Source organism: Cynocephalus volans, chromosome 2, assembly GCF_027409185.1.
Source record: "Cynocephalus volans isolate mCynVol1 chromosome 2, mCynVol1.pri, whole genome shotgun sequence".
Classification (NCBI taxonomy): Eukaryota; Metazoa; Chordata; class Mammalia; order Dermoptera; family Cynocephalidae; genus Cynocephalus; species Cynocephalus volans.
The window spans coordinates 1,526,220-1,549,727 of record NC_084461.1 but is presented as its reverse complement, the minus strand read 5'-3'; the positions used below and the strand labels follow the sequence as shown (position 1 = coordinate 1,549,727).

Here is a 23,508-nt window from a genome sequence, read left to right as displayed (position 1 = left end):
TGCAAGTGGTGCCAGGAAAGGGCACTACTTTCCACTCAGGTAAACTGAGGCTTGGCCTCGAAGAAACCTCAGCTCTCTGAATCGCAGTTGTGTCTGCAGAACAGAGGCGCTGCTCTCCTCCTGCCCCCCAGCCCCCTCAGATGAGAGAAGATGCTGTGGAAGATCCGCATGGACAGATCTGCACAGCCGCCCGCAGGGAGCAGCTCAGGCGACACTTCACCCTGGAGGGGACACAGCCCCGCTCTCATTCCTGAGTGAACACTCATTTTCAAAAGGTCTTTCTACGGAAGGCACAAACTCATGACTCGTCACCCTTGATGGCAATACCTTTATTCAGCACGAGGAACACCCTTCATGAGAGCTCGTGACCTTCACATACTTCATATTTAACACGGAAACACTCACGCGCATGCTCCGGAAGACCACGGTGCATGCCTTGCTCTAGTGATGGTGGTGCTGCGTAAAGCGAAGTCCACAATAACCACATGTCCCAGTTTTTGTTTCTTTGTCCTGAAAAAATTCAAAAGGCAAGATATCATTTCTCCATATTCTACTTCAAATTTAACTTTTAAATATTACACATTGAAAAAGTATGTATAAAACTTTAAATATACTGTCAGCTAGAAACATCTGTAAAAATACGGGGTTACTGAGAATTTTGGCTGTCAATTCCAGCTCCACCTTGACTCACTGGAATCCTGTGGGCAAGGGACGAGAAGCCCCCAGCCTCAGTCTCCCACCCTGAGACATGCAGCCATCTCAAAGGACCGCCCAGGACATCACTGTCAGCACAACAGCTACAACACCCTCAACTCTCCAAACTCCACGTGCCTGGAGTGGTGGGGTGGGGTGCTGAACAGAGGACCATGACCCACACCCAGGCACAAGATCACGCCCAGGTACAAGCAGAGGGTGACAGGATCCTGCTCTGGGCTGCTCAACAGTTTATGTCTATTACACTGTCCCCTTTTCATGACAAGCACCTGAGCTACACAACTGCCTTTTTAGTATAGTCATCCCATGGTATCCATGGGGGATTTGTTCCAGGATGTTCCATGGACACCAAAATCTGCAGATGCTTGAGTCCCTAACATAAAATGGTACAGTATTTGCATATAACCCGCACACACACTCCTGTATACTTTCAATCATCTCTAGATTACTTTAATACAATAGTGTAAATGCTATGTAAAAAGTTGCTATACTGTATTTTTTTAAATATTTCATTGGCAGTTGGTTGAATCCATGCATTCAGAACCAGCAGATACAAAGGTCTATGAGTATCAGCACTAATGAAAATGACATCCACAAACCACAGACTACGTTTAGTGAGAACAAGATCACCAGGTGTTCACTACTAAACACCCTTCCCTCTCCTGCACACTATGTACACACCTGAACTTCATCTCATGGTTTTTCTCCCTGGTTATGTGCACTGTTCTTCTCTATGGCCCTGTACAAGATGTTCCTCGACTTACCCATCATAAATTGAAAATATCACAAGCTGAAAATGTACTTAATGCACCTAACCTACTGAACATCACAGCTTAGCCCAGCCCACCTTCAGTGTGCTCAGAACACAGACATGAGCCAAGAGTCGGGTGAAATCACCTACCACAAAGTCTGCTTTATAATAAAGGGCTGAGTCCCTCATGTCACTCACTGAGTACTGCACTGAAAGTGAACGCAGAGTGCGCGCGCCTGAAGTGCAGTGTCTGGTGGATGTTTGGGACTTTTGTACCAAGAAGTCAAGATGTTGTAAGCTGAGCCCTCATAAGTCGGGAACCATATATCTATATTTGTCGACAGACAAAAGATTACAGAGGGACAGGCACACATAAAGTGCGTCCCCCAAGTCATGCACTGAAGCCCTACCCCACTGTGACTGCGTGTGCGGATGGGTCTTTAAGGGTGATGAAGGTAAAACAAGCCTTCAGGGTAGGCCTAGACGCCATGACAGGCGTCCTCATAAGAAGAGGAGAGGAGCACACAGACACATGGAGGGATGACCATGTGAGGACACAGGGAGAGATGCCATCTTCATGCCAACTCTGCCCACACCGCGACCTCGGACTTCCAGCCTCTAAACTGTGAGAAATTTCTGCTGTGTAAGCCGCCCAGCCCAAGGCACTTTCTATGGCAGCTCGAGCTGACTGACGTAGGGACCAAACGAGGATGGTGCAAAGAGGAAAGACAGAAGCCTTCATGCTTGAGAAGAGGAAGGTGGACGCTGATCCTGATCAAACACAACACACCTTCCACACCTCACAGCTGACAAGGTACCTTCCACATGCCATCTCATCCAGGCCCTGTGGTACAATTCTGTAGAGTCAACACTGTAAGGGCCACCTCAAGAGCAGATGTGGGACAGGCAAGAAAGAAAAGGTGGTCCTGAGAAGCACAGGTGCGTACTGGGAGCGAACAAAGCCCCCGACATGTGTGTGGGGAAGCGGAGGCAGCTACACACCAAGTTGATGTACACTTTGGGGTGGCCGAGGGCCCCCCCGCCGCCATCACAGGAGATTACTCGAGTGTCCACTTGACTCACAGGTTGCTCTGCTATCAAGTCAATGGCAAAGTTTTCATTCACCTGCAACAAGAAAACATACGTGGACAAACACAAAAACTTGATCATTTCACCCAATTTAATGTAGACAACCCCCCCATACACAAATTCATGTACTGTCAGCACAGATCTATTCTTTACATTTTCATTTAAATATTATAGCTTTAAATTATAGAAATAATTTCATTAAATACAGGTAACGTCTCATTTGAATATAATTTCAAACTTACAGAAACACCGTGAGAATGAGAATGGCACAAAGAATCTGCATTTTGTCCTTTTCCTGGATCTGGTGATAGGCAGCATCTTCCCCAAGGCTTTGTCAGCCGTCCCTCCTCCCGTTCCACCTCTCTCTGTGCATCTGCATGTGCACACGCATACAAGCACGCACACCTGCATACACACAAGCATGCACACAAGCACACCTGCACACACACGAGCACGCACACAAGCACACCTGCACACACACTTACACACGCAAGCATGCACACAAGCACACCTGCACACACCTACACATGCGAGCACGCACACCTGCACACACATGAGCATGCACAAAAGCACACCTGCACACACGAGCACGCACACAAGCACACCTGCACATACACCTACACACACGAGCACACCCAAGCACACACGCGTGCACACACGCTTTCTCTGACCCACTGAGAGCACACACATCCACATGGGCCTTCCCATCCACACTCTCCCACGTGTATTTCATGAAACTGTCATGTCACATAACCCCAACGCAGTTGTCAAGCTCGGTAAATTTAACACTGATGTAGTAGATTTATCTAAAACACCAAAATTACCACCCGTAATAGGGTACTATAGAGAGTTCGTGGAAAAACAGAATTAAAAAATAATACGAACCTTCCCATGAACTTTGTGAAGTGCCCACATACAACTGTTAGAGCAACAATGTCCCTCTAGCTCTCCCCAGGCCAGGGCCCAGTCCAGGATCAAGAAGAGCAGCTTCCTTGGCTCTGTCTCCTGCACCCCTTTCCTCCTAGAACATTCCTCACTTTGGCCCATCTGCTCTTGTCCATGTGGCACCCGGCTGGGCATCCTGGCCTCTGCAACAACATAGCTTCTCAGGCTCCGTGTCTGGTGACAGAGGACGTCCACCCACCCCTCACAGGGAGCTCCATACTGGTCACTGGCCATGGGTGGCTGATTCCCCACCTGCAGTCACAGTGCTTCCTTGCCAGCCAGAGAGGCCCACACACCTGCTCCCCTCACAGCTCCCAGACTGGGCCCCATGGAGGGTCCCACCCGCACCTGCGTCTCCCAGGTGGTTGAGCAGCGACACCTTCCAACAACCTCCCTCCTCTGCTGCCACTGCAGCACCAGGCCTAACAGGGTCTGAGCAGCAGCACTGCCACCCTCCAGTCCTTCATGGATGTGACATATGCGTCTCTGGCGGAGGCTCCTGCGCAGCACCCCCTCTTCCTCTCCTCCGTGGATGTGACGTGTGTCACTGGCTGGGGCTTCCAGAGACCAAATTTTCTTCAAGGTCTACAGCACAGACTGCCCCTGATTACTGTGGTGCTCAGGGGACCCAGACGTGCCCAACAGCTGGCTCCTAGGTCCACCTGACGGGCCATGGTGGGGCTTCTCTGCCCACCAGTGCAGCTGCGGCACCACATGACACAGAGCCAGGTGTGGTCCAGGTTAGTTCCCCTTCCCTCCCTGGGATTTAAATCACATCAACAAATCTCCAAACGTCAAAACTAAACAAAGTGGGGTGAGAATATCAAGCCGCACCCACTCCATGCACCCCAGCCCTCGTCTGTGACCAATCCAGTGGTCTCTCTCTCACGCTCACAGGAGAGGCGCTTCAAAAGCCCACGGACAGATTCCTGTTATCTTTTAATTCTATTTTTCCACTGAACGTTTTGATGTACCTTCGTATTTTTTTTTCTCACTTTCCTTTATTTTTTACACAAAACGTAGTGTAAGTTGTTCACCTGCACTTTTTCACTTGACAGCATTTCTTGAAAATCATGCCGCATCATCACAGAGTCTGCCTGGCTCCTTTTTATAACAGTTGCTTCACCCTCCATTGTGTGTACAAACCACAGCTTTGTATTCCACCGATTTCCAATGCTTACACACGTAAATAGTTTTCAGTATTTTACATACAATACTGCAATAAATAATCTTGCACATACGTATCTTTGTATTACAGGAGCGCACCTTAAAGGTAAATTCCCAAAAGCGGGACTGCTGGGTCAGAGGGCAAACTCATTTAGTTTTGTCACAATGGGGACCTGACGGTTGGGGAACCTCACCTCCAGGTAGGGTGCCTGCGAGCAGCTGTCATTGGCATTACTCTTCTGTCAGTGAGACAGGCAGCTTTCTCATGTTATAAATTGTTCATGTCTGCTGCCCATTTTTCTATAGGGTTTTTTGGTTTTTTTCCTCTAAATTTTAAAGTTCTTTGTTTATTAGGAATATCAGCCCTTTATCTGTGATTATTTGCAAATATTTCTTCCCAATTTGTCTTTTGACAGTGCTTATGGTATTTTTGGGCTATGCAAACTTTTAAAAATATATGTGACTTACATAACCAAAGTTTCAATCTTCTCTTTTATTGCATCTGAACTTTTAGACACAGAAAGCTCTTCTCTACCTACAAGACAGAGAAATTTACCCATGTTTTCTTCTAGTACTTGGGCTATTTGTTTTTTTCTTTGTTTTTACATTTAGAATTATAGAGCATTTTGGATTTCATGCTTGTATATGGTGTGAGAAGTGAACTTGATCTTTATTTCTGCTCAGACAGCTATCCACCGGTCTCTCACCACATATTAAAGCAAACCTCTCTGTCCAGCAATATGACACACACCTCAGTGTCTGCTGCCACCAGCTCCACTCAGCTTTCTGTTCTGTCCCGTGCACCGTCTGTCCACACACCTCCACACTGTTCACTTAGAGGCTCAGGTATCTTCAACATCAGATAAACCTAGCTCCCCCACTCGCCCCGCACACACAGCTCTTCCTGTTCAGTGTTTCACTAGCAACTCCTGCATGTCTCACTCTGTAGAAAAGCTCACTGCTGGGCTGGCTGGTTAGCTCAGCTGTTCAGTGTGGCGCTGATAGTAGCAAGGTCCAGCGTTTGATCCCTGTACTGGCAAGCTGCACCAAAAAAAAAAAAAAAAAAAAAGAAAAAGAAAAAGAAAAGCTCATTGCTATTTTCATTGGGACCACATTAAGCTTATAAATTAACTTAGCCAGAATGGACATCTTGATGTTAAAACAACTAGGCAAGAAGAACGAACGGCTCTCGTTTGCCCGGTGCCTTTCAGGAGTGCTCTCCATCAGAGGCATGAGCATTTGCTCAGATTCTGCTAAGTGTCTCTTGTCTGCTGCTACCGTACAGTGGGCTTCCTCCTCCCGTGTCCTGTACCTGCTTGTTCATTATCCACATACACGAACGTTAGAGGTTCCATGTCGATTTTATATCCTGCTAGTGTGCAGACTCTTTTGAGTTGGTTTTATAATTGATTCTCAGGGGCTTTCGGATACCTCTTCTCCCCTCCAAATAGATGTAGCTTTATTACTTTTTTTAACCAATTCTTCTGCCTATAATATTAACAGCATTACAGACTGTGGGCATCTGTGCCTGTTCCTGACTGTATCAGTCCGTGTCTCCTGTCCTCCAAATGTTTTGTAAATTGGTAGTTGGATCTAGAGGCTTGGTCAGATTGTGGATCAGTTTTTGTTTGGGGGAGGAGACTGTGTGGATGACATGTGCTTCCTTCCGGAGTCACACAGCCACAATCAGTCACATACTGTGTGCTCTGGATGGAAACACACGTCACAAGAGGCGCGTTTAACAGCACTGAAGGGAGGCAGTCAGTAAGACATGACCTGGATTCTTTAAAAAATAAATTCCAAGGAGAAAAAGAGACAGGGCGGGGGGTGGGGACGGAGGTGAATGGATTAAAAGAGACTTAAGATACATCAGCAATTGCAATATATGGAACTTATTTCGACTCGCAGTCAAACTTAAAAATTTAAAAACTATGACATAATCGAGACTCTTTCACACCCTTTTGATATTTAATTTAAAGGAGCTACTATACTTTTTTTTTTAGGTGTGATAATGATATTATTGCCGTGTTAATAGCTTTTGAAGGTATCCGTGGATAAGTTTAGATTCAATGACATGATGTGAAAGATTCGCTTGACTGTGACCTGGCTGGGGTGGTGGGGCAGGGGTGTTGGCAGGGCAGAGCTGAGACGACTGGCTGTCCTGACCATGGCCCTGACCATGGCCCTGACCGGTGACTGCTGGGACTGAGCACCAGGCTGTGTGGGAAGAGGGGATCATTATGCTACTCCCTCTACTTCAAAGAGCTCATTTACTTTTCTCAAAAAAAAAAGCAAACATCCCGGCTTGGCCAATAATGTATCTAATGATGCCCAGGATGGCAAATTTGGGGAACGTGGACGGGGGACATGCCTTGATTTCATCAGATTCAGTAATGAGTCAGCCCCTTTCAGTTGTGCTTGGTGACAGCCGGTGTCAATGAAGTGAACACCAAGGAGACAAAGCCTGAAACACCGAGCAACAGCACAAGAAGTGAAGTGTCTGCATGTGCAGTCCCCACCGTGCCCCCAAGCCCCGGTTATGTGTATCTACTCATGCGCCCCACGTGGGTGGCCAGTCCCACTCCAGCATCACAAGTGCCCCGTACCCCCTACCCTGACGTCCTTCCTTTTGAAGCTGTCTACAGTGATCAGTCATCCTCTGAACCTGTTCCTAGTCGTCAGCAGCAAAGGTCTGTATCCAGCACGTGGGCTCCCAGGGATCATCCAGCACCATGGCACATCCTAAAACTGTCAGGTCCCTGGAACTGGAAACCTGACTTTTCGAGAGCCCCCACCCTTCAGTTTTGTTTCTATAAATGTCATTCCTCTAAGTTTCTATCTCCCTAAGTCTCTGTCCCTACAGCAGGCTGAGCAGGCTGTACCCAGAGTGTGACACCGTTAACTGTTTCCCCACTAGCCCAAGGTTTCTTTCTCCCCAGGTGTCTGTTCCCATTGCACAGGCTGTGTGTGGAATGGAACACTGTGACCATCCTCTTAGGCTAGGCTAGATGCTAACCTTAACCCTATACAAGAAGATTCCCAACTGCCTCTCAGTGCTGACGCCAGTTTCGGCTCAGCCCAGCAGGTCCGCTTGCTGCCTCCTAATAAAATCTTCTCTACTTCCTTTACCTGGCTAGCATCTTTCCTCAGTAACCGTACAAAAACCTAGCATCTCTTCTACATCTTTAACCTCATCGGGGGTGAAAAGCAGCAACACACGTCGTGAAAACCTCTCATTTCTGGAAGCCAAAGGCTCATTCAATGGATAGACACAATGACAGAAATTACACGCAGTCAAAGGCAGGACTCCACTCTTTCCCTTACAGATGTCCCTTAAAGCAATTGCGAGTTTACAGGCAGACAGGCTCGGGGAATGCCGGGGCTAGAAATTAGATTAATAAACTTTGCCCCAGGTCACTCTGCAGTGCTGGCTCAGTGTGGTAGCTGGCTCCCAGCCCTGCAGGCCCAGAGTCTCACCTACACGTGCAGGCCTAGACGAGGCACAGATAAATTTTTACAAATTAAGGAGGGAGGGGGCCATACCATTTAATTTCAGTAAAACCCTGAAAATCAGTTTAAAAAGCACAGTTCCTTATTTGTCTAAAGCCAGCCAACTCTCTGTATAGAAGACACACACACAGCGTTGTTGAGTCCTGCACACCCTCACACATAAGCAGGCACGCCCCCCTCTGCCATGAAGACAGGTGACACCCTGAACCCACAGAAGCAGAGGCATGTTGGAAAGGTTTGTTTTTAAGAAACTCTGTCAGTTACAGATTTACCATCTTGTAAAGCTTTTCCCTAAAGTTCTATTTCCAGAAACATAGTAGTAAGTTACTCGAACATGAAGCTGCATTAAAACACCAAAAAGCCATGCATTGTCCCCCGTGTTGTTGAACATGCTGCCTTACACACACTGCCTCTGCGGACAGTCTGGCCACTCCTTACGCCAGCACCCACGCAGGGGCTACGAAGTGAGGGTGTTCTGTTCACCCTGCTGCAGACAAAGCAGCTAACCTACAAATGAAGCCTTGTGTGTAAATAACACAGTGTCTGCAGAAGTGACAACGTGTCACAAGAGCCGCACTAACAGACTCGCAGGCCCCATCACGGCCATCAGAGAGACCAGCCACCTCCTCGCGGGAAGGGCAGCTGACGCAGGGACGCTGGTGACTGACATGGGATTGGCCCCCTGTCATTTACTGCCTGCAGCTCAATGGTGACCCCAACCTCCCATTTACATCTGGCTCCAGGAACTCCATTCAACCACAAGAATACAAAAAGCCCAGCAGAAAATACACCCCAGTCACAACACAAAATCAGGCTCCATGTTAAAACTCTCACCTAGGACAGGATAAGAGGAGAAAAGCACTGCTGGGTTTTAACAGAGAAATGGCCACAGCAGCCCTAACACTTTCCTTCTAAACACACAGTGGGCGGCACGCCCTGCATCATCCATTTGCTGTAACATGAGTCCTTCATTCATCACTAATGAAGAAACGTAAAACTACCCTGTTATTTACCTCCTGATGATCAACTGATTTGAGTACAGACATTTAAGTTTAAATTCATTTGTCAGTATAAAACCATTCTTATGTATTCTTTATAACTCACACATTTGGGGAGTGTCAGTACCTATGTCAAGACGAGATTAGATCTATTAAGATAAAATATAAAATACGTGATTCTATGAAATAATATCAAGACCAATGCAAAAAGAAAATAACCCAGCTGCATAATAAATGTTCTGTAAAATACTGATTCCATTAATGAAAATTACAAGTTTAAAACAGACTAAAAAGTTCAGTTCAATTACTTAGAACATTACATATTTTAAACATTAATACCAATAATTATATTTAGCTAGAGATACGTATTTATGTAATCTTTAAGTCACAGGATAAATTGAAGTTTTCATCCAAAATTAATTCTTAAACTAGGTAAGTCTGCAAAAGATGCTCAAAACAGTAACTAGGCTATTTGAATGATGTGTTCAAAGTTGCTTTGGGACTGGCAGAGTCCAGTCTCTAACCTTGCTGGCACTGAGGAAGAGAAGGTATCACAGGACACAAAGGTGCGGGCAGGAATAAGCATGACGTCCCAGAGCCACCACAAAGAGGAAATTAAGACACACCCTGCACGGCTTATCGACTGAGCAGCCAGACTCTGAACCTGGGGTTTATGAGTTCATAGTTTCAAATATGTTCCTCTGGGTCCTGGGCGGTAAAGAAACCTCTCTACTATAATCACTATTTTTGACACTCCAAGCCTTCTGAAGTAAGCAAAGAGCGGTGATTCAAACTAACCTAAACATTTATTTTAAAATCAGATGGCCTTCAGCCCACTCCCACGATAAACAGCGTGCATTCGGGAGGGGGATGCAGGAGGAGGAGTGTAAAGAAGCAGGGAGCCATGGAAAGGCCTGGGGCAGCTGCCAAGGCACTCACCACAACCCCCCAGCTCTCAAACACTCCCTAAGAGGCGCCCAGGTTGCTTCTCCAAGGAGACAAGCAGACAGACTCAGGCAGACCTGTCCTCTTGAACCCCTGTAGGTGAACATGGAAAGAAAGTTAGTGCCGAATTCTGCTTGCGGCACCAACCAAACAATCACGAACCCAGGGTGAACCCTGCTGCTGCGTGGGAAGCAGGTCTCCCGAGTCCAACCTTCCTCTCAGCAGAGGACAGTCTCAGCCCCTCTGTCTGGCAGGGGGTGCTGACAGGCTCACGCCCCTCAGCCACAGCCCACCCTGGCATACTGAGCCTGCAGCAGAGGTGCCAGCACTCCACGCGGGAGCATTTCACGCTCTGCCTCCTGGTGACCCCACCTCTTCCCCTCAGTACCCCTAATTCTAGGGGTGGTGACTGCTTCCTGTACCTACTAACCCCTGGGGAACCTCAGCATTTCCTTTTAGCTCTGTAGCTTGCCTACCTGTGGCCATGCATGTGTGTACATGTGTGCACATATTAGAAAACACATGACTCAGACGGTGACATGCTGACATGCCAGCATAACAGACTGGGCAACATGAGGTGAAAGATGCCAAAAGGCTTCTCTGCTTCTGAGCCGGGAGTTACCACTCATCCTGGGCGATAACCAGCACAGTTCCTGCCTCAGCACGCACACAGCTGGCACGCGCAGCCTGGCGGTCACCTCACTGTAGCGTGCGCTGTGCCGCCTCCAAGGAGGATAGAGGACGAAGGGACACCGGCTACGGGAGCCTCAGAAGTGAACCTGTGCTCAACTCCCTGCGCAGGCCTGAAGCACCGCCCCCAATACTTTCTACTGTGTTAACATACACACAACATAAAATTTACCATCTTAACCGTTTTTAACTGTACAGTTAGTTCAACGTATTAAACACATCGTAATGCTGCGCAACCATCACCACATCCACCTCCAGAACGTTTCGTCCTCCCAAACTGAAACTGTGTCCATGAAACAGCAGCTCCCCATCGCCCCCCTCCCCATCCCCGGCAGCCCCGTTCTACTCCGTCTCTAGGAACGTGACCACTCTGGGGACCTCATATAAGCGGAATCGCACAGTCGTCCTTTCGTGGGTGGATTATTTCACTTAGCATAATGTCCTCAAGTTTCGTCCACGCTGTAGCGTATATCAGAATTTCCTTCTGTCTTAAGGCTGAGTAATATTCCACCGTGTGCTCAGTTGATTAGAGTGCAGTTGTTTTAACACCAAGGTCAAGGCTTCAGATCCCTGTTCTGGCCACCTCCCCCCCCCCCCCTGCAAAAAAAAAAAAAAAAAAAAACCAACAAAGGTTCCATTGTGTGGAGGAGCACACTTTGCTTATCCTTTCACCTTCCGATGGACACCTGAGCCGATTCCACCCCTGGCTACTGTGGGTAACGCTGCTGTGAACGCGGGTGCGTCAATGCTTCTCTGAGACCCTGCCTCCCTTCTTTGGGGCACACACCCCAAGTGGGATCACTGGATCCCCCAGTAATTCCATTTCTCACTCCCTAGGAACTGCTGCGCTGCTCCCCACAGCAGCCGCGCCACTTCACACCCCACCAGCAGCGCACATGGCTCCTGTTTCTCTACATCCTCACCAACACTTGTTTTCTATTTTGGGGGGCAGGGGGACCAGAAGCCAGTGAAAACTCAGCAGTCCTCCCCTCCCCCCCGAGCACTGCTTGCAGTGATTACTTCCATTAACACAACCTGCAGCACCTTTCGGAAGGACAACTCTGGCGTCACTGCAACAAACACAGCAAGTCAAGGAGACATCAGTGCTGTGTGACCTCTGTCCAAAAACTGGTGGTGGCACGCACCTTAAAGCTGCTACCAAGAGGCAGAAATGGCCCAGGCAGGTGAGCCACAGCGTCTCAACTGGACTCACCCCTGCCAACACAGTGTCTGAGGAAATCATAAAGATGTCCAGACCACGTTTGTGGGTCCAGGGGGAGTGAGCCGCCTCTGTTCGGACATCTGATGAGGGAATCCGTCCCGCGGGCAGGGGGTGTGGTGACAGGTTAAAGACCTGGCTGTCAAGTAACCCTGGCACAGGGCATGGGGCCGGGCAGGGACACATGGAGCCACATTCGATGGATCCCAGCCTCCTGGTGTTCTGGTGTTTCTGCCTAACTGCTTATATCCAAAAAGTGAAAATGAAACTAGGTGAGGGCCAGAGACAGACAACCGTTCATTCACCCTTACTGGCTTCACCAATTCTGATTTTATTTATTTTAAATTTGTTCCCCCATTGACCTCTACTTTGCCAACCAGAAACCAAAAGCCACACAAAGAATTATCAGCAGAGAGGTATTTGTGACAAGGAACCACATTTGCTAAATCATTACAAGAGCTGAGTTAGGGGCCTCCCAACGGCTGCAAGACCTTCTGCTCCAGAACTGCCCCACCCAGGGCCCTGGCCACCACTGCCACCACACCACGACACCCACAAAGCAGGGATGTGGTCCTGCCACTCCTGAGAGCAGACAAGGCACCTCCACTGGGAGAAACCTTCCCATCTCCACAATCTCATGGCCAAATGAAAACCAAAGAGCCCGCAAATCCTCTCAGCACCATCGGTTCCTACATTCCAAATGTCATGGTCACACATCTAACCAGACAACTTAACTTTCAGGAGAATGCACATGTGTACAATCTGAGCACAGAAAAAGAAACAGTCCTACCGTATACTAAAATCAACTCAAAATGGATTAAGGATTTAAATATACACCCTGAAACAATAAAACTTCTTAAAGAAAACATAGGAGAAACACTTCAGGAAATAGGACTGGGCACAGACTTCATGAATACGACCCCAAAAGCACGGGCAACCAAAGGAAAAATAAACAAATGGGATTATATCAAACTAAAAAGCTTCTGCACAGCAAAAGAAACAATTAAAAGAGTTAAAAGACAACCAACAGAGTGGGAGAAAATATTTGCAAAATATACATCTGACAAAGGATTAATATCCAGAATACATAAGGAACTCAAACAACTTTACAAGAAGAAAACAAGCAACCCAATTAAAAAATGGGCAAAAGAGCTAAGCAGGCATTTCTCTAAGGAAGATATACAAATGGCCAACAGACATATGAAAAAATGCTCAACATCACTCAGCATCCGGGAAATGCAAATCAAAACCACATTGAGATACCATCTAACCCCAGTTAGGATGGCTAAAATCCAAAAGACTATGAACGATAAATGCTGGCGAGGCTGTGGAGAAAAAGGAACTCTCATACATTGTTGGTGGGACTGCAAAATGGTGCAGCCTCTATGGAAAATGGTATGGAGGTTCCTCAAACAATTGCAGATAGATCTACCATACGACCCAGCTATCCCACTGTTGGGAATATACCCAGAGGAATGGAAATCATCAAGTCGAAGGTATACCTGTTCCCCAATGTTCATCGCAGCACTCTTTACAATAGCCAAGAGTTGGAACCAGCCCAAATGCCCATCATCAGATGAGTGGATACGGAAAATGTGGTACATCTACACAATGGAATACTACTCAGCTATAAAAACGAATGAAATACTGCCATTTGCAACAACATGGATGGACCTTGAGAGAATTAATTATATTAAGTGAAACAAGTCAGGCACAGAAAGAGAAATACCACATGTTCTCACTTATTGGTGGGAGCTAAAAATTAATATATAAACACACACACACACACACACACACACACACACACACACACACACACACACAAAAACCGGGGGGGGGGGGAAGATATAACAACCACAATTATTTGAAGTTGATACGACAAGCAAACAGAAAGGACATTGTTGGGGGGGAGGGGGGAGGGAGAAGGGAGGGAGGTCTTGGTGATGGGGAGCAATAATCAGCTACAATGTATATCGACAAAATAAAATTTTTTAAAAAAAAAGAAAATTCACTTTTTATCAGCCTTTAAAATTCAATGAATTAAAGTATCGACATTAGAAAAAAATAAATAAATAAAATAAAATAAAATAAAAAAAAAAGAAACAGTCCATTCCAAAAGCCATGAGCTGCTTGTTGTGAAACACTAGGCTAGAGGGTACACTGAGCATATGGAACAGGTGCTACTACTGGAAACATACTAACAACTCAAAGAATAAACAAAAAGGGGTCCTGAGGATGGAAAGAAGGAGGACTTACCATATGCTAAGCCTTACTAGACAATTTACATCTTATTGGAGACTTAAAATTCTATAAAAAATATTCACAGTTTCCATTTTACAAATGAGAAAACTGAATATCAGAGGCAGTAACCTATGCTGCAATTCAGCCTCAAGCTTGTTATACTGCAAATCCACATGGCTTCCACTCCGCCAGAGGCAAACACGCTGCAGACAAGCCCTCTCCAGTACCACCCTCCTGGCAGACATTACTCAAGACACATTCTTCCACTGAACCTGGAGCAGGCCTCAGGATCCTTTCTCAACTCAAAACTCAAGCAGCATTACCAGTCAGTCAGTCAACAGGCAGAATACAAACTTCTCTGCCACCCATTCATTGGACACATGGCAGTAAATGGGCCAAATTTTCAAAACATAACGAGCGAATTCACGGCCAGGTGAGCTTCCCTAGAACACCCTGTAGCTCCAGAATAGAAGTATAAAGTCCGAACACTGGGAATGGACAATGTAACCAAGATCAAAGGGGAAGGGGAACCATGATTTAGGGACCACTAATGTGTAAAAATAAGAACCAGCACATTGAGTGAAGTGGGCAGAGGGTGATTTAAGGTGGCTGTGGTGGACAAAAACAAATTCAGCAAACATGGAGGAATGCCTGAATGAGAATTCAGGACCTGGTAGATGTAAGTGACAGGAAGGAAGTGAGGGGTAACGTTGGGAGTGAACAGAACTGAAGCCATGTTGGGACCTAAAACCACCTGGGCTGCTGTGGGGTCGGGGCGGGGAGGGGAAGGTTTAAAAGCATAGTTTTTTACTTTCCACTCTTTCTTCCCATCCCCTGACTTTCTTATCTTGCTCGCTAAGTAGGAAAGCAAGGCCAAGAAGCTAATTAGAGCTTTGTGAAGCTAACAGTTCTTTATTTGAGACTTGTAGAGTTTTGAGAAATGATCAAGGCCAAGTGACTGAAAGCTGACCTTGGGCACGAGCCAAGTATACCAGTGCAAATCAAAATCTTGCAGGGTCCTTAGGTGACAGCAAAGATGAAAACAGAAGCCAGACGAGGCCTTGGGCAAGACCCTGTACCTGACCTATACACACAGACCCCTTGTAACTCCTGTCTCCTTCTCTCCTGCTTTTCACCTCCCACGTTCCATTCCCTCAGCCATTCCTTTAAAAATCACTCAATTAATCTAAACTTTTGAGATAGAATGGCCTACCAACTCCTTCAGCTGAATACAACTGCTTTTCTAAGACCAACCATTTGACTTCTGAGTTCTTTTTTTCCTTACCTTCTCAAGGAGGCAGGCAGCTGGACCTGAGTTCGGTAACAGTTAAGACAAGCTTATTTAGGCAGGAGTCCAAACTCAACACTTGTTTTCCAAAGGTCACCCTCAAGGATGTCTGAGCTAAATGACCTTTCTTCACAATTTGTGGAGCAGTTAGACCCCCTCAGAAAAGAATAATTCATGTGCCATTCTCAGCTTGTCAGTGCAAGTTGCTGTAAAAAACAGGGCCTAATTTATTTGCTGAGAACTATGAGAAGTACACCCCAAACAGTGATTAGAGAAGTAATTTCAAAGTTGATATGATTTACTTTAGTCTGAGAGCCTCGGGAGCATAAGACCAGAGATGGGAAAAAGACCAGTCCCATTTATACATAAATCAGAACCACAGTGTAGCGGCTCTTTATCCTGTTCATGATGTCAATTGTAAAGCTAGGCGACCACGCCAGTTGTTGGGCTCTTTTACCTGCTGATAATCCTGCACCAACTGGGCCGATTGTCGAGCTAAGGCTGAGTCTGGAGCCCACGGACCCCTCAAACCCATTCACAGACTGGGTCACAAACCCTTCATTTGCCAGGCTGGGTCCCCAGATCCCTCACACACCTGGCTGGGTCCCCAGACCCCTTCACGCAGGTCTATGACAAAGATCCTTGGAAACCGTAGGTTTGGAGAGCATGGCTGTGCCGGGCAGACGCTCGAGGCAGACGCCCGCCCGCCTGCTTCACCAAAACACTCTCTCTCTCTCTCTCTCTCTGAAGAACACAAGAATAGCAACAAAACTAAAAAAAAAATACACTGGCGTGCACGTGCACTAACTACACACACACACACACACACACACACACTCTCTCTCTCTCTCTCTCTCTCTCTCTCTCTCTCTCTCTCTCTCTCTCTCTCTCTCTCACTCTCACTCACTCACTCACTCATGGATGTGCTAAACCACACCCAACGGGACCGAGGCGAGGGCCCTGACCAAACTATTCTATTTTCCCAACACACAGTCACAAAAGGTGACGTATCTCAGGGAGTAAGGGGCAGACACGATCAACATTTAGTAGAAATGCAGAACTCCAGAGCCTCTAGGGTGCTTGCAATATGGGGAGAATCTATCTAAATCTTACACGTTAGTTTCTACTTCCTGTTGGTTATACAAGAGTTGTACAAAAACTCACCTCTCTTTACCAAAGCCTTATACTCACCTCTTTCTGACGACCTATAAATCGAATTTTCCTGTAGTCCTTGTCATCATAAACCTGAGAGAAGGAAGAGAAAAAGACCCACGTGATTTTCACGTGATTCTACTCATTCTGCAAGAGAAGACCTCGCGTCCGGTGTAAGCATCACAGGGAAGAGTCCTTGACTCTCAGGCCCCGGTGACCGGGCAGACAGGAGTGGGCAACACACGCCGTCCGCACTGCGCGCAGCAGCCCGGGGGCACGGGGGGACACGGGCGGGACGCGGGGGGACACGGGGGTGACGCGGCGCAGTCCCGCCGCCGACAGCGCAGCGGGCCGGGGCCGCGCTCCTCGCGTCCGGCCCATTGGAAACCACAGGCCCCGGTCCACCACGCACGACCGCAGACACGTCCCCGGAGGCTGCGGCGCGGGGGCTGGGTCCGCCGTCGGCAGCGCGCCGAGAACGCGACGCAGGCGCGTCTTTGCATGCAACAGAGCACGACCCGCCCGCGGCCGTTACCTGGCCGGTGTGCGTAATCTTCTCCCCGCTCGGCGAAGCGCACACCCCGAAACCCCTGGCCACCCCAGGCAGGCCCAGCAGCCGGCGGAAGGTCACCGCCGCCGCCATCTTGCGCGGCCGACCCTTGACACGGTGCGCCGTCGCTCGAGCGCCGACGCATGCGCACGGCATCTTGCGGGGGCTCGCGCTTTCGGGACTTATTTCGCCCTGTGAAGGCGCGCGCGAGGCGGGGCGAAGGGTGCGCATGCGCTCCGCCGTCGGCCGAGCAGAAGCCGCCTCGGACTTGATGAGGCAGATAACTGGGCAACCTTAGTAGGTGCCCGAGACTCTTGTTTGTTGTTTCCGCGGCCAGGCGGTGTGGGCATCCGAAGCCTTGACCTTGGTGTTATAACACCGCGTTATAACTGAGCTAACCAGCCAGCCCCCCTGGTGATTCTTATTTGGGAGAAGGCTGGGAAGATGAAAACTACATTGTTTATATTCTTATGGTAATCGATAATCAGGAGACGTTTAAGATGATTTTATTGGATGAAGGAGTCCTTTGTTTAGCACAAGAAACTGGAAGTGTGTTCACGATGCAGGATGCTCAGTTTTCCTGTGTGTGGCTGCAGGGGACAGCTTATTTGGGGGATATCTGCAACAAAGCTATAATTGATTTTATCCAGCACGCAAATACAGACTTTAAAATGGATCCTTTTATTTAGAGCCAGCTTGGGAACCAATTCTGGTTTGTAATCCAACCCAACTTGGGTTCAGTTGCAGCTTGACACTTGTAAAATAAAAATTACAGGAGGCCATTGCTTTTGACTAAGTTCCTGCACTAGACCCCAAAGACCAGACTAAAAATTACAATGGCGTCACCCCTGCTAAATTCCACCTCACCAAACCTAAACTAAGTGGTGGTCTGACCAAGAAATCAGGAAAGAGAAGTAACAGTCAACTTCCCAAACAGACCAGTTTAAATCTTCAATGGCATGACAATGAAGTTCTCGCTGCTTTGATCCGTACACAAAAGAGAAAGCCTAAAGGAACCTGATAGAACTAGTCACTTATTTTTCTATTGTTCTGTCTCCCTGTCCCCACCTCACAAAGAAAGTAACTGAAAGGCCAATTTTTGGTTTTTGTTTCTGTTTTCTTCAGCCTTTTCTGTCTATAAAACCAACCTCGTCTACTCGGCTCATTCGAACTTACTCTTATACCGAATGAAATGTTGCCCGACTCTAGAATTGCAATAAAGCCAACTGAGATCTTTCAATTTGTTGTGATTTTGCCCTTTGACACACTCCAGCATCTGCCTTTTCTTTGCTGTGGCCCGAGCCCGAGGACCAAAAACCAAACACCTAGGGATGGGTGGGAGGTCGGGGACATGAGAAAGAGGGGAGAGAGGCAGTAGGAAACAAGAATGCAGATTTTAAAAAACCTCCCGAAAAGTGAACGGTGTCCCCACAAACGTGTGGGTCAGGACATATTTGTCTTGAAGCTGCTGAAACTCCTGAGCCCCACGTTCACCTGGTCAGGTGCACAAGTGGGCTGAGTTAGCGATGCTCAGCAAGTGCGGACGGCAGGGAGGGCGGGCAGATGTGGCTGTGTCTGCAGCTCCTTCTGGTACCTGGCAGGTGAGGTGGGTGGAGTCACGGACAGGTACCTGAAAACACAGGTGTAAGCGACTTCATTGTAGACTCTGCGTGGTGATATACGGGTGTTCACTGGAGAATTCTTTCCATTTTTCTGTAGGTTTTTATAATGTAGGAGGGGAGGAAAAGATAGTTTGATTGTACCCAGCTAGGGACATTGTCTATTGTCACTCGTTTCCAGGAGCTTCTTCATATTTCTCCCAGGATGTCCACTTAATAATAACATGTGATCTTTCTACAATCTGTTCAGACGTTGGTATTTGTCAGTTTCTTCTAACGTCTAGTCGGTAGTGATTTCTTTTTCATTCCGGATATCTATTTTCGTTCTTATTTCTGCATGTTTTCACCGAGAACGTCCGCCATGCTGCCTCAACAGCAGGCGCGCAGGCGGGGACTTCCGGGTAGGAGGCGGCGGCCTCAGGCCCCAGCGCGCATGCGGCTCCGTCTCCGCCTCTGACTCCAGATGGCGGGCATACCACGTGATCCCCGCCGCCATCTTTCTTCCTGGCGGCGGCTTCCGGCTCCGGCGTCTCCGCCCTACTGCGCCGACGCGTGGCGAGGGCGCGTTGCTGGGAGGCCTAGCACCTTCTTCCCAGGTGAGGGGTCCCGGGTGTCCCGAGGGCCGGGACTGCGGGGTGTGGAGGTTGTGGGGGGGAGCGGAATGGTGCGGCCGGCCGCCCCGGAGCCCCTGGCTTCAGTTTCCCCGAGGGGATCGCGGGTCCCACCTCGCCGGCGGGTGGGGCGGGGGTCCTGCGGCCCTGGGGGGCTCGCTGCTCGCGGTCCCGTCGGCGGAGGGGGCCCGAGTTCGCGGGGTCCGCAGGGCCTACCCGGGCCTTGGGCAGGCGTCGCTGCCCTCCCCGGCGTGGGTCGGGGTCTGGCGGACGCGGACCGGAGCCTGGGTTGGGCACACGTGGAGGGCCGGCGGGTGTAGCCGGAGTGCGGCTCGGCCCGGGACCCCCGCCTCCGTCTGTCCCCGCAGGCTCGGCCGCAGCATGGCCTCCCTCCTGCTGAGCAGGCTGCTGAGCTCCGCGGCCCGCCCGCTGCTGCGCCTGCCTCTCCCCGTGGCCCTCCCCGCGCCCCTGCGGCCGCCACCCGGCCTGCCGCCGCCGCCCGCGCTGGGCTTCAAGACCAAGGCCGTGCTGAGGCGGCGCTGCGCCCACTGCCGCCTGGTGAAGCGGCGCGGCCGCTGGTTCGTGTACTGCAGCGCCAGCCCCAAGCACAAGCAGAGGCAGATGTAGCCCGGCCTGGGCGGGAAGGCCCCGCGGAAGTGGCTTCGCCTGTGCAAGGAGAGATGAAGTTTGAACCGTGCGTGCTCCGAGACCCTCGGCCTTGAGGTGCTGCCGGCTCGGTCCCCGGCCGTCTCACCCGTGTGTGTACCTTCCTGCAAGCTGTGCCTGTGCCAGAGCCGGAGGTCACCAGGCAGTGTGAAGGGACGGCTGGTGGTGTCCGCCGACCTCAGAATGCAGGCACTTTAGAAAGGACCGAGTTAAGTGTGGAGGGCACCGTGCGACAGCTTCTCGACGCGGGTGCAGTCCTGTTGTCCCAACATTCCCGACCTTCCAGGGTGAGAGTGAAAGATGGGGATAGCCATCGTAAACTCAAGGGAAATTTAATTTGCTTACATACAAATGTATTTTGGATATCAATTAAATATGTTTGTCATCCTATGAGACTCCAGAGTAGTAATGCTTTTTATACGAGCAAGTTGATGTTTTTAGAAAGAAGTAGTGTGTACACACACACACACACATACAAAGGAATAAAATAATACACTGGTGGTTTTGCAGAAGAATCTACAGTATCCATTGGAAGCACTGGACATCTCGGCATTTGGGGACTGCTGCCATTTGTCAGTGCTAGAAAGCCGGATGGTGTTTGTGCTCTCAGGGAAATCAATCTGCATAAATCCAAAGAACTTTGGTTTGGTCTGGCACAGTTAACTCACCAATGTTCTGAACTGTTCTGCTAGTGTAGTCCCATGACACCATTGCAGATAGCTGTGGACAAGTTTCCCCTTGAGAATAACATTTCATCCAAAGAGGATCTTACCAGAAAACCGTTTTCCTGTAAGTGTCATGAATATAGGGACGTTCTCAGAGGATAATGACAGTTCATGGTTAAGTGTGAAGATTTTGAGACTCAGGTTCAGTTTCCCAAGGCGGTGCAGCAGCTGTTGTGATGTGTGCTGTGCTTCAGACCTGATCCTGCTGGGTTTCCTTGGGGAGAGGAGCCTGCAGTCTGGGCCTTGTGCACTGATTGATGGTAGTCATGGGCAGAGAATCCAGAATGAGATGATCTGGAGTCTTGGTGTTGCCCCAAGGAGTCCTGTCGGTAACTGGGCCTCTGGGACAGCAGAGGAGTGGGGTCAAGAAGAGACCCCCATGATGAGACCTGACAGGTGGCAGGAGGCCATGGCTGCACCTTGACCACTGGTGCCCTTTCTACTGTGAACCGCACCTGTGTGTCAATTTTAATCGTTCACTTCTCGTACTTTGAAAGGCAGTGTTGCATAGTGGTTTCCAGCATGGATTTGAACCCCCAGCCGTGCCGCTTGCCAGTATAACCTTGCTGTGTGCCTCGGTTTCCTCATCTGTTAAATGGAAGTAGGAAGCCACTTCAGAATTCTCCTGTCAAAGAGTCAGAAGTACGTGACACATAGCAGATGCACTAAATGTTGCCTATTACTGCTTTCAGTGTTGCGTGTGTTTTTATAATTAGCAAATATAGAATACATTTCATCATTTTATTTCCAAAATTTTCCAGTTGAGAACATTTTCCAATAAAAATAAGCCTGAATAGCTTGATTCATTCACCGTCCCTGAACTCCAGCTGCAGGTAGGGATCTTGTGGGGCACAGGCTGGGCAGGAGCTCTTTGTGTCCGTTTGAGGACACTTGGTGCCTCTTGGGAGCAATGGTGAGTATGTGGGTCACCTGTGGGGTCTTAATCCCAGGCTCTTCCAAGCTACCCTGAAGGTGGGCTGAGCAAGTCCCTGTGGGTCCAGAGAAAGCTGCCCTGCAGACGTGGGAGCTCCAGGTGGAGCTACCCTCTGCAGCCAGGGTGGCCCAGAGGTGGGCCAGGGTCACCAGCACTATCTCTGCCACGCCCTCCCTGTCTCATGGAGGTTTTGTGCTGATAAACTGAGTAACAGAATATGCTTTGGAAAGTTAGAGGTGCTGTTCAAATACACATTATTGTCTATTCCCCAAGAGACTTAGAGGACAATCAACTGGGGACAGTGCCGCAGGCAGAAGAAAAATGAGTGACCACATGGACAGATGATAAGAACACGTCACAATTGCCAGCCTGTCTGCCCATGCACTCCCCAGAGGAGACCGGCACCCATCAGCAGGGACAGATCATCTTCTGTGTAATATGTCACACATGTACCCACAGAGACATGTCTTTTCATAAGAAAGAGTTGGTACTTTACATATCAATATTTATGACTTGATAGATTGCTTATACATCGGGTCTGACTTGATCTGTGTCATGAACCTCACAGTGTCACTATGGTGACAGAAGCATGGAAGGCGTGACCAGCGCTGCTCAGCGGGTCCAGCCCTCCTTCCTTGCTGTACCTGGGGGGGGATCCTGCTTCTGTGCCCCGAGGCTGGGCATGGCCCACCTGTGGGCTTCAGCCTGCCACGTGTGAACAGCGGGTGCGCTGCTTTTCGGCAGAAGCACTGAGGGTGAGTCTTTTCTCTCCTCCCACAGCAGTGCTGGGAGCACTTCAGAGGTGGAGGGGCCAATGGGGTCACGTGGGCTGTGATGCCCAGCTGCCACTTGGAGGATGGTTGCCCCGGGCAGCCACCCAGACGCACTGTGGATTCTGTGTGGGCAAGAACTCCTGTCGTGTCAAGACAAAGGGCTCGGGCTGTCTGCTGCACAGTGTGGCTGGTCCGTGCTGCTGAAGCAAGAGGAGCGGTGGAGAAAGTGGGGCAACTCCTGGGGCTGGGTGACTGGTCACTCCTCAGTGGGGTCCTGGGGAAGAAGCCTCATGTTTGAAAGGGACAGAGTTACTACTCACCTGTCCCCTCGGGGTTCTTCTGAGAACCCAAAGAACTGTGTGCTATGGCCTGAATGTGAGTGTTCCCTCAAATTCATGTTAAAGCTGTAACGCCCGATGTGAGGGTACCAGGAGGTGGAGCCTTTGGGGGTGATTCAGTCGTGAAGCTGGAGCCCCATGAATGGGATCCGTGCCCTAATAGAAGAGGCCCCAGGATGCTGCCTCGCCCCTCCCACCACGCCAGGGCTCAGGGAGCAGCCCCACCAGACACCAAATCTGCTGGTGTCTCTTCTTGGATATCCCAACCTCCACAGCTGTGAGAGATGCTTCTGCTGTTTACAAGCCACCAATCTGTGGTGTCTTATTACAGCATCTTAGTGGATCAGGACATTGGGGGACAGGACCCATTTCTTAGTCCTGGGTATGTCCTCAGCACCTGCTGCAGGGCCTGGCATGCAGTGGGCACTCTCCCCAAGTGTGGAGTCAGCTGGTCCTGCTGACCTGCAAACAGGCACTTACCCAAAGCCAGTCCATCCTGTGAGGCCAAGCCCACACTTTGTTCCAAAGCATTGGCTGCCTGTCCCCTCCAGGGAGCCCTGATCTCCCCCAACACTGGAGTGTG

The 23,508-nt window shown here is 49.2% G+C and overlaps 2 protein-coding genes across 2 annotated transcripts; one reads left to right on the top strand and one right to left on the bottom strand.

Annotated features, from left to right (window-relative positions):
* Positions 1-314: 314 nt before the first annotated feature.
* On the bottom strand, positions 315-17,397 carry NDUFS6 (NADH:ubiquinone oxidoreductase subunit S6). Its single transcript, XM_063087325.1, has 4 exons — positions 17,245-17,397; positions 16,749-16,802; positions 2,468-2,590; positions 315-510 (listed from the first exon to the last, which is right to left on the bottom strand). The coding sequence occupies exons 1-4, from the start codon at positions 17,350-17,352 to the stop codon at positions 442-444; spliced, it is 354 nt and encodes a 117-aa protein (XP_062943395.1). The 5' UTR covers positions 17,353-17,397; the 3' UTR covers positions 315-441.
* Positions 17,398-19,380: 1,983 nt separating this feature from the next.
* MRPL36 (mitochondrial ribosomal protein L36) lies at positions 19,381-20,545 on the top strand. Its single transcript, XM_063087481.1, has 2 exons — positions 19,381-19,474; positions 19,858-20,545. The coding sequence occupies exon 2, from the start codon at positions 19,871-19,873 to the stop codon at positions 20,114-20,116; it is 246 nt and encodes an 81-aa protein (XP_062943551.1). The 5' UTR covers positions 19,381-19,474; positions 19,858-19,870; the 3' UTR covers positions 20,117-20,545.
* The last annotated feature ends 2,963 nt before the right edge of the window (positions 20,546-23,508 follow it).

What these genes read in the sequence shown, in the direction of transcription:
- NDUFS6 (XM_063087325.1), bottom strand. Translation starts at nt 17,352, where the DNA reads ATGGCGGCGGCGGTGACCTTCCGCCGGCTGCTGGGCCTGCCTGGGGTG. An exon ending in AGATTACGCACACCGGCCAG is followed by an intron (nt 16,803 to 17,244) that starts GTAACGGCCGCG and finishes TCCTTCTCTCAG; the next exon opens with GTTTATGATGACAAGGACTA. An exon ending in CCAAAGTGTACATCAACTTG is followed by an intron (nt 511 to 2,467) that starts GTGTGTAGCTGC and finishes GAATTTTTTCAG; the next exon opens with GACAAAGAAACAAAAACTGG.
- MRPL36 (XM_063087481.1), top strand. Translation starts at nt 19,871, where the DNA reads ATGGCCTCCCTCCTGCTGAGCAGGCTGCTGAGCTCCGCGGCCCGCCCG.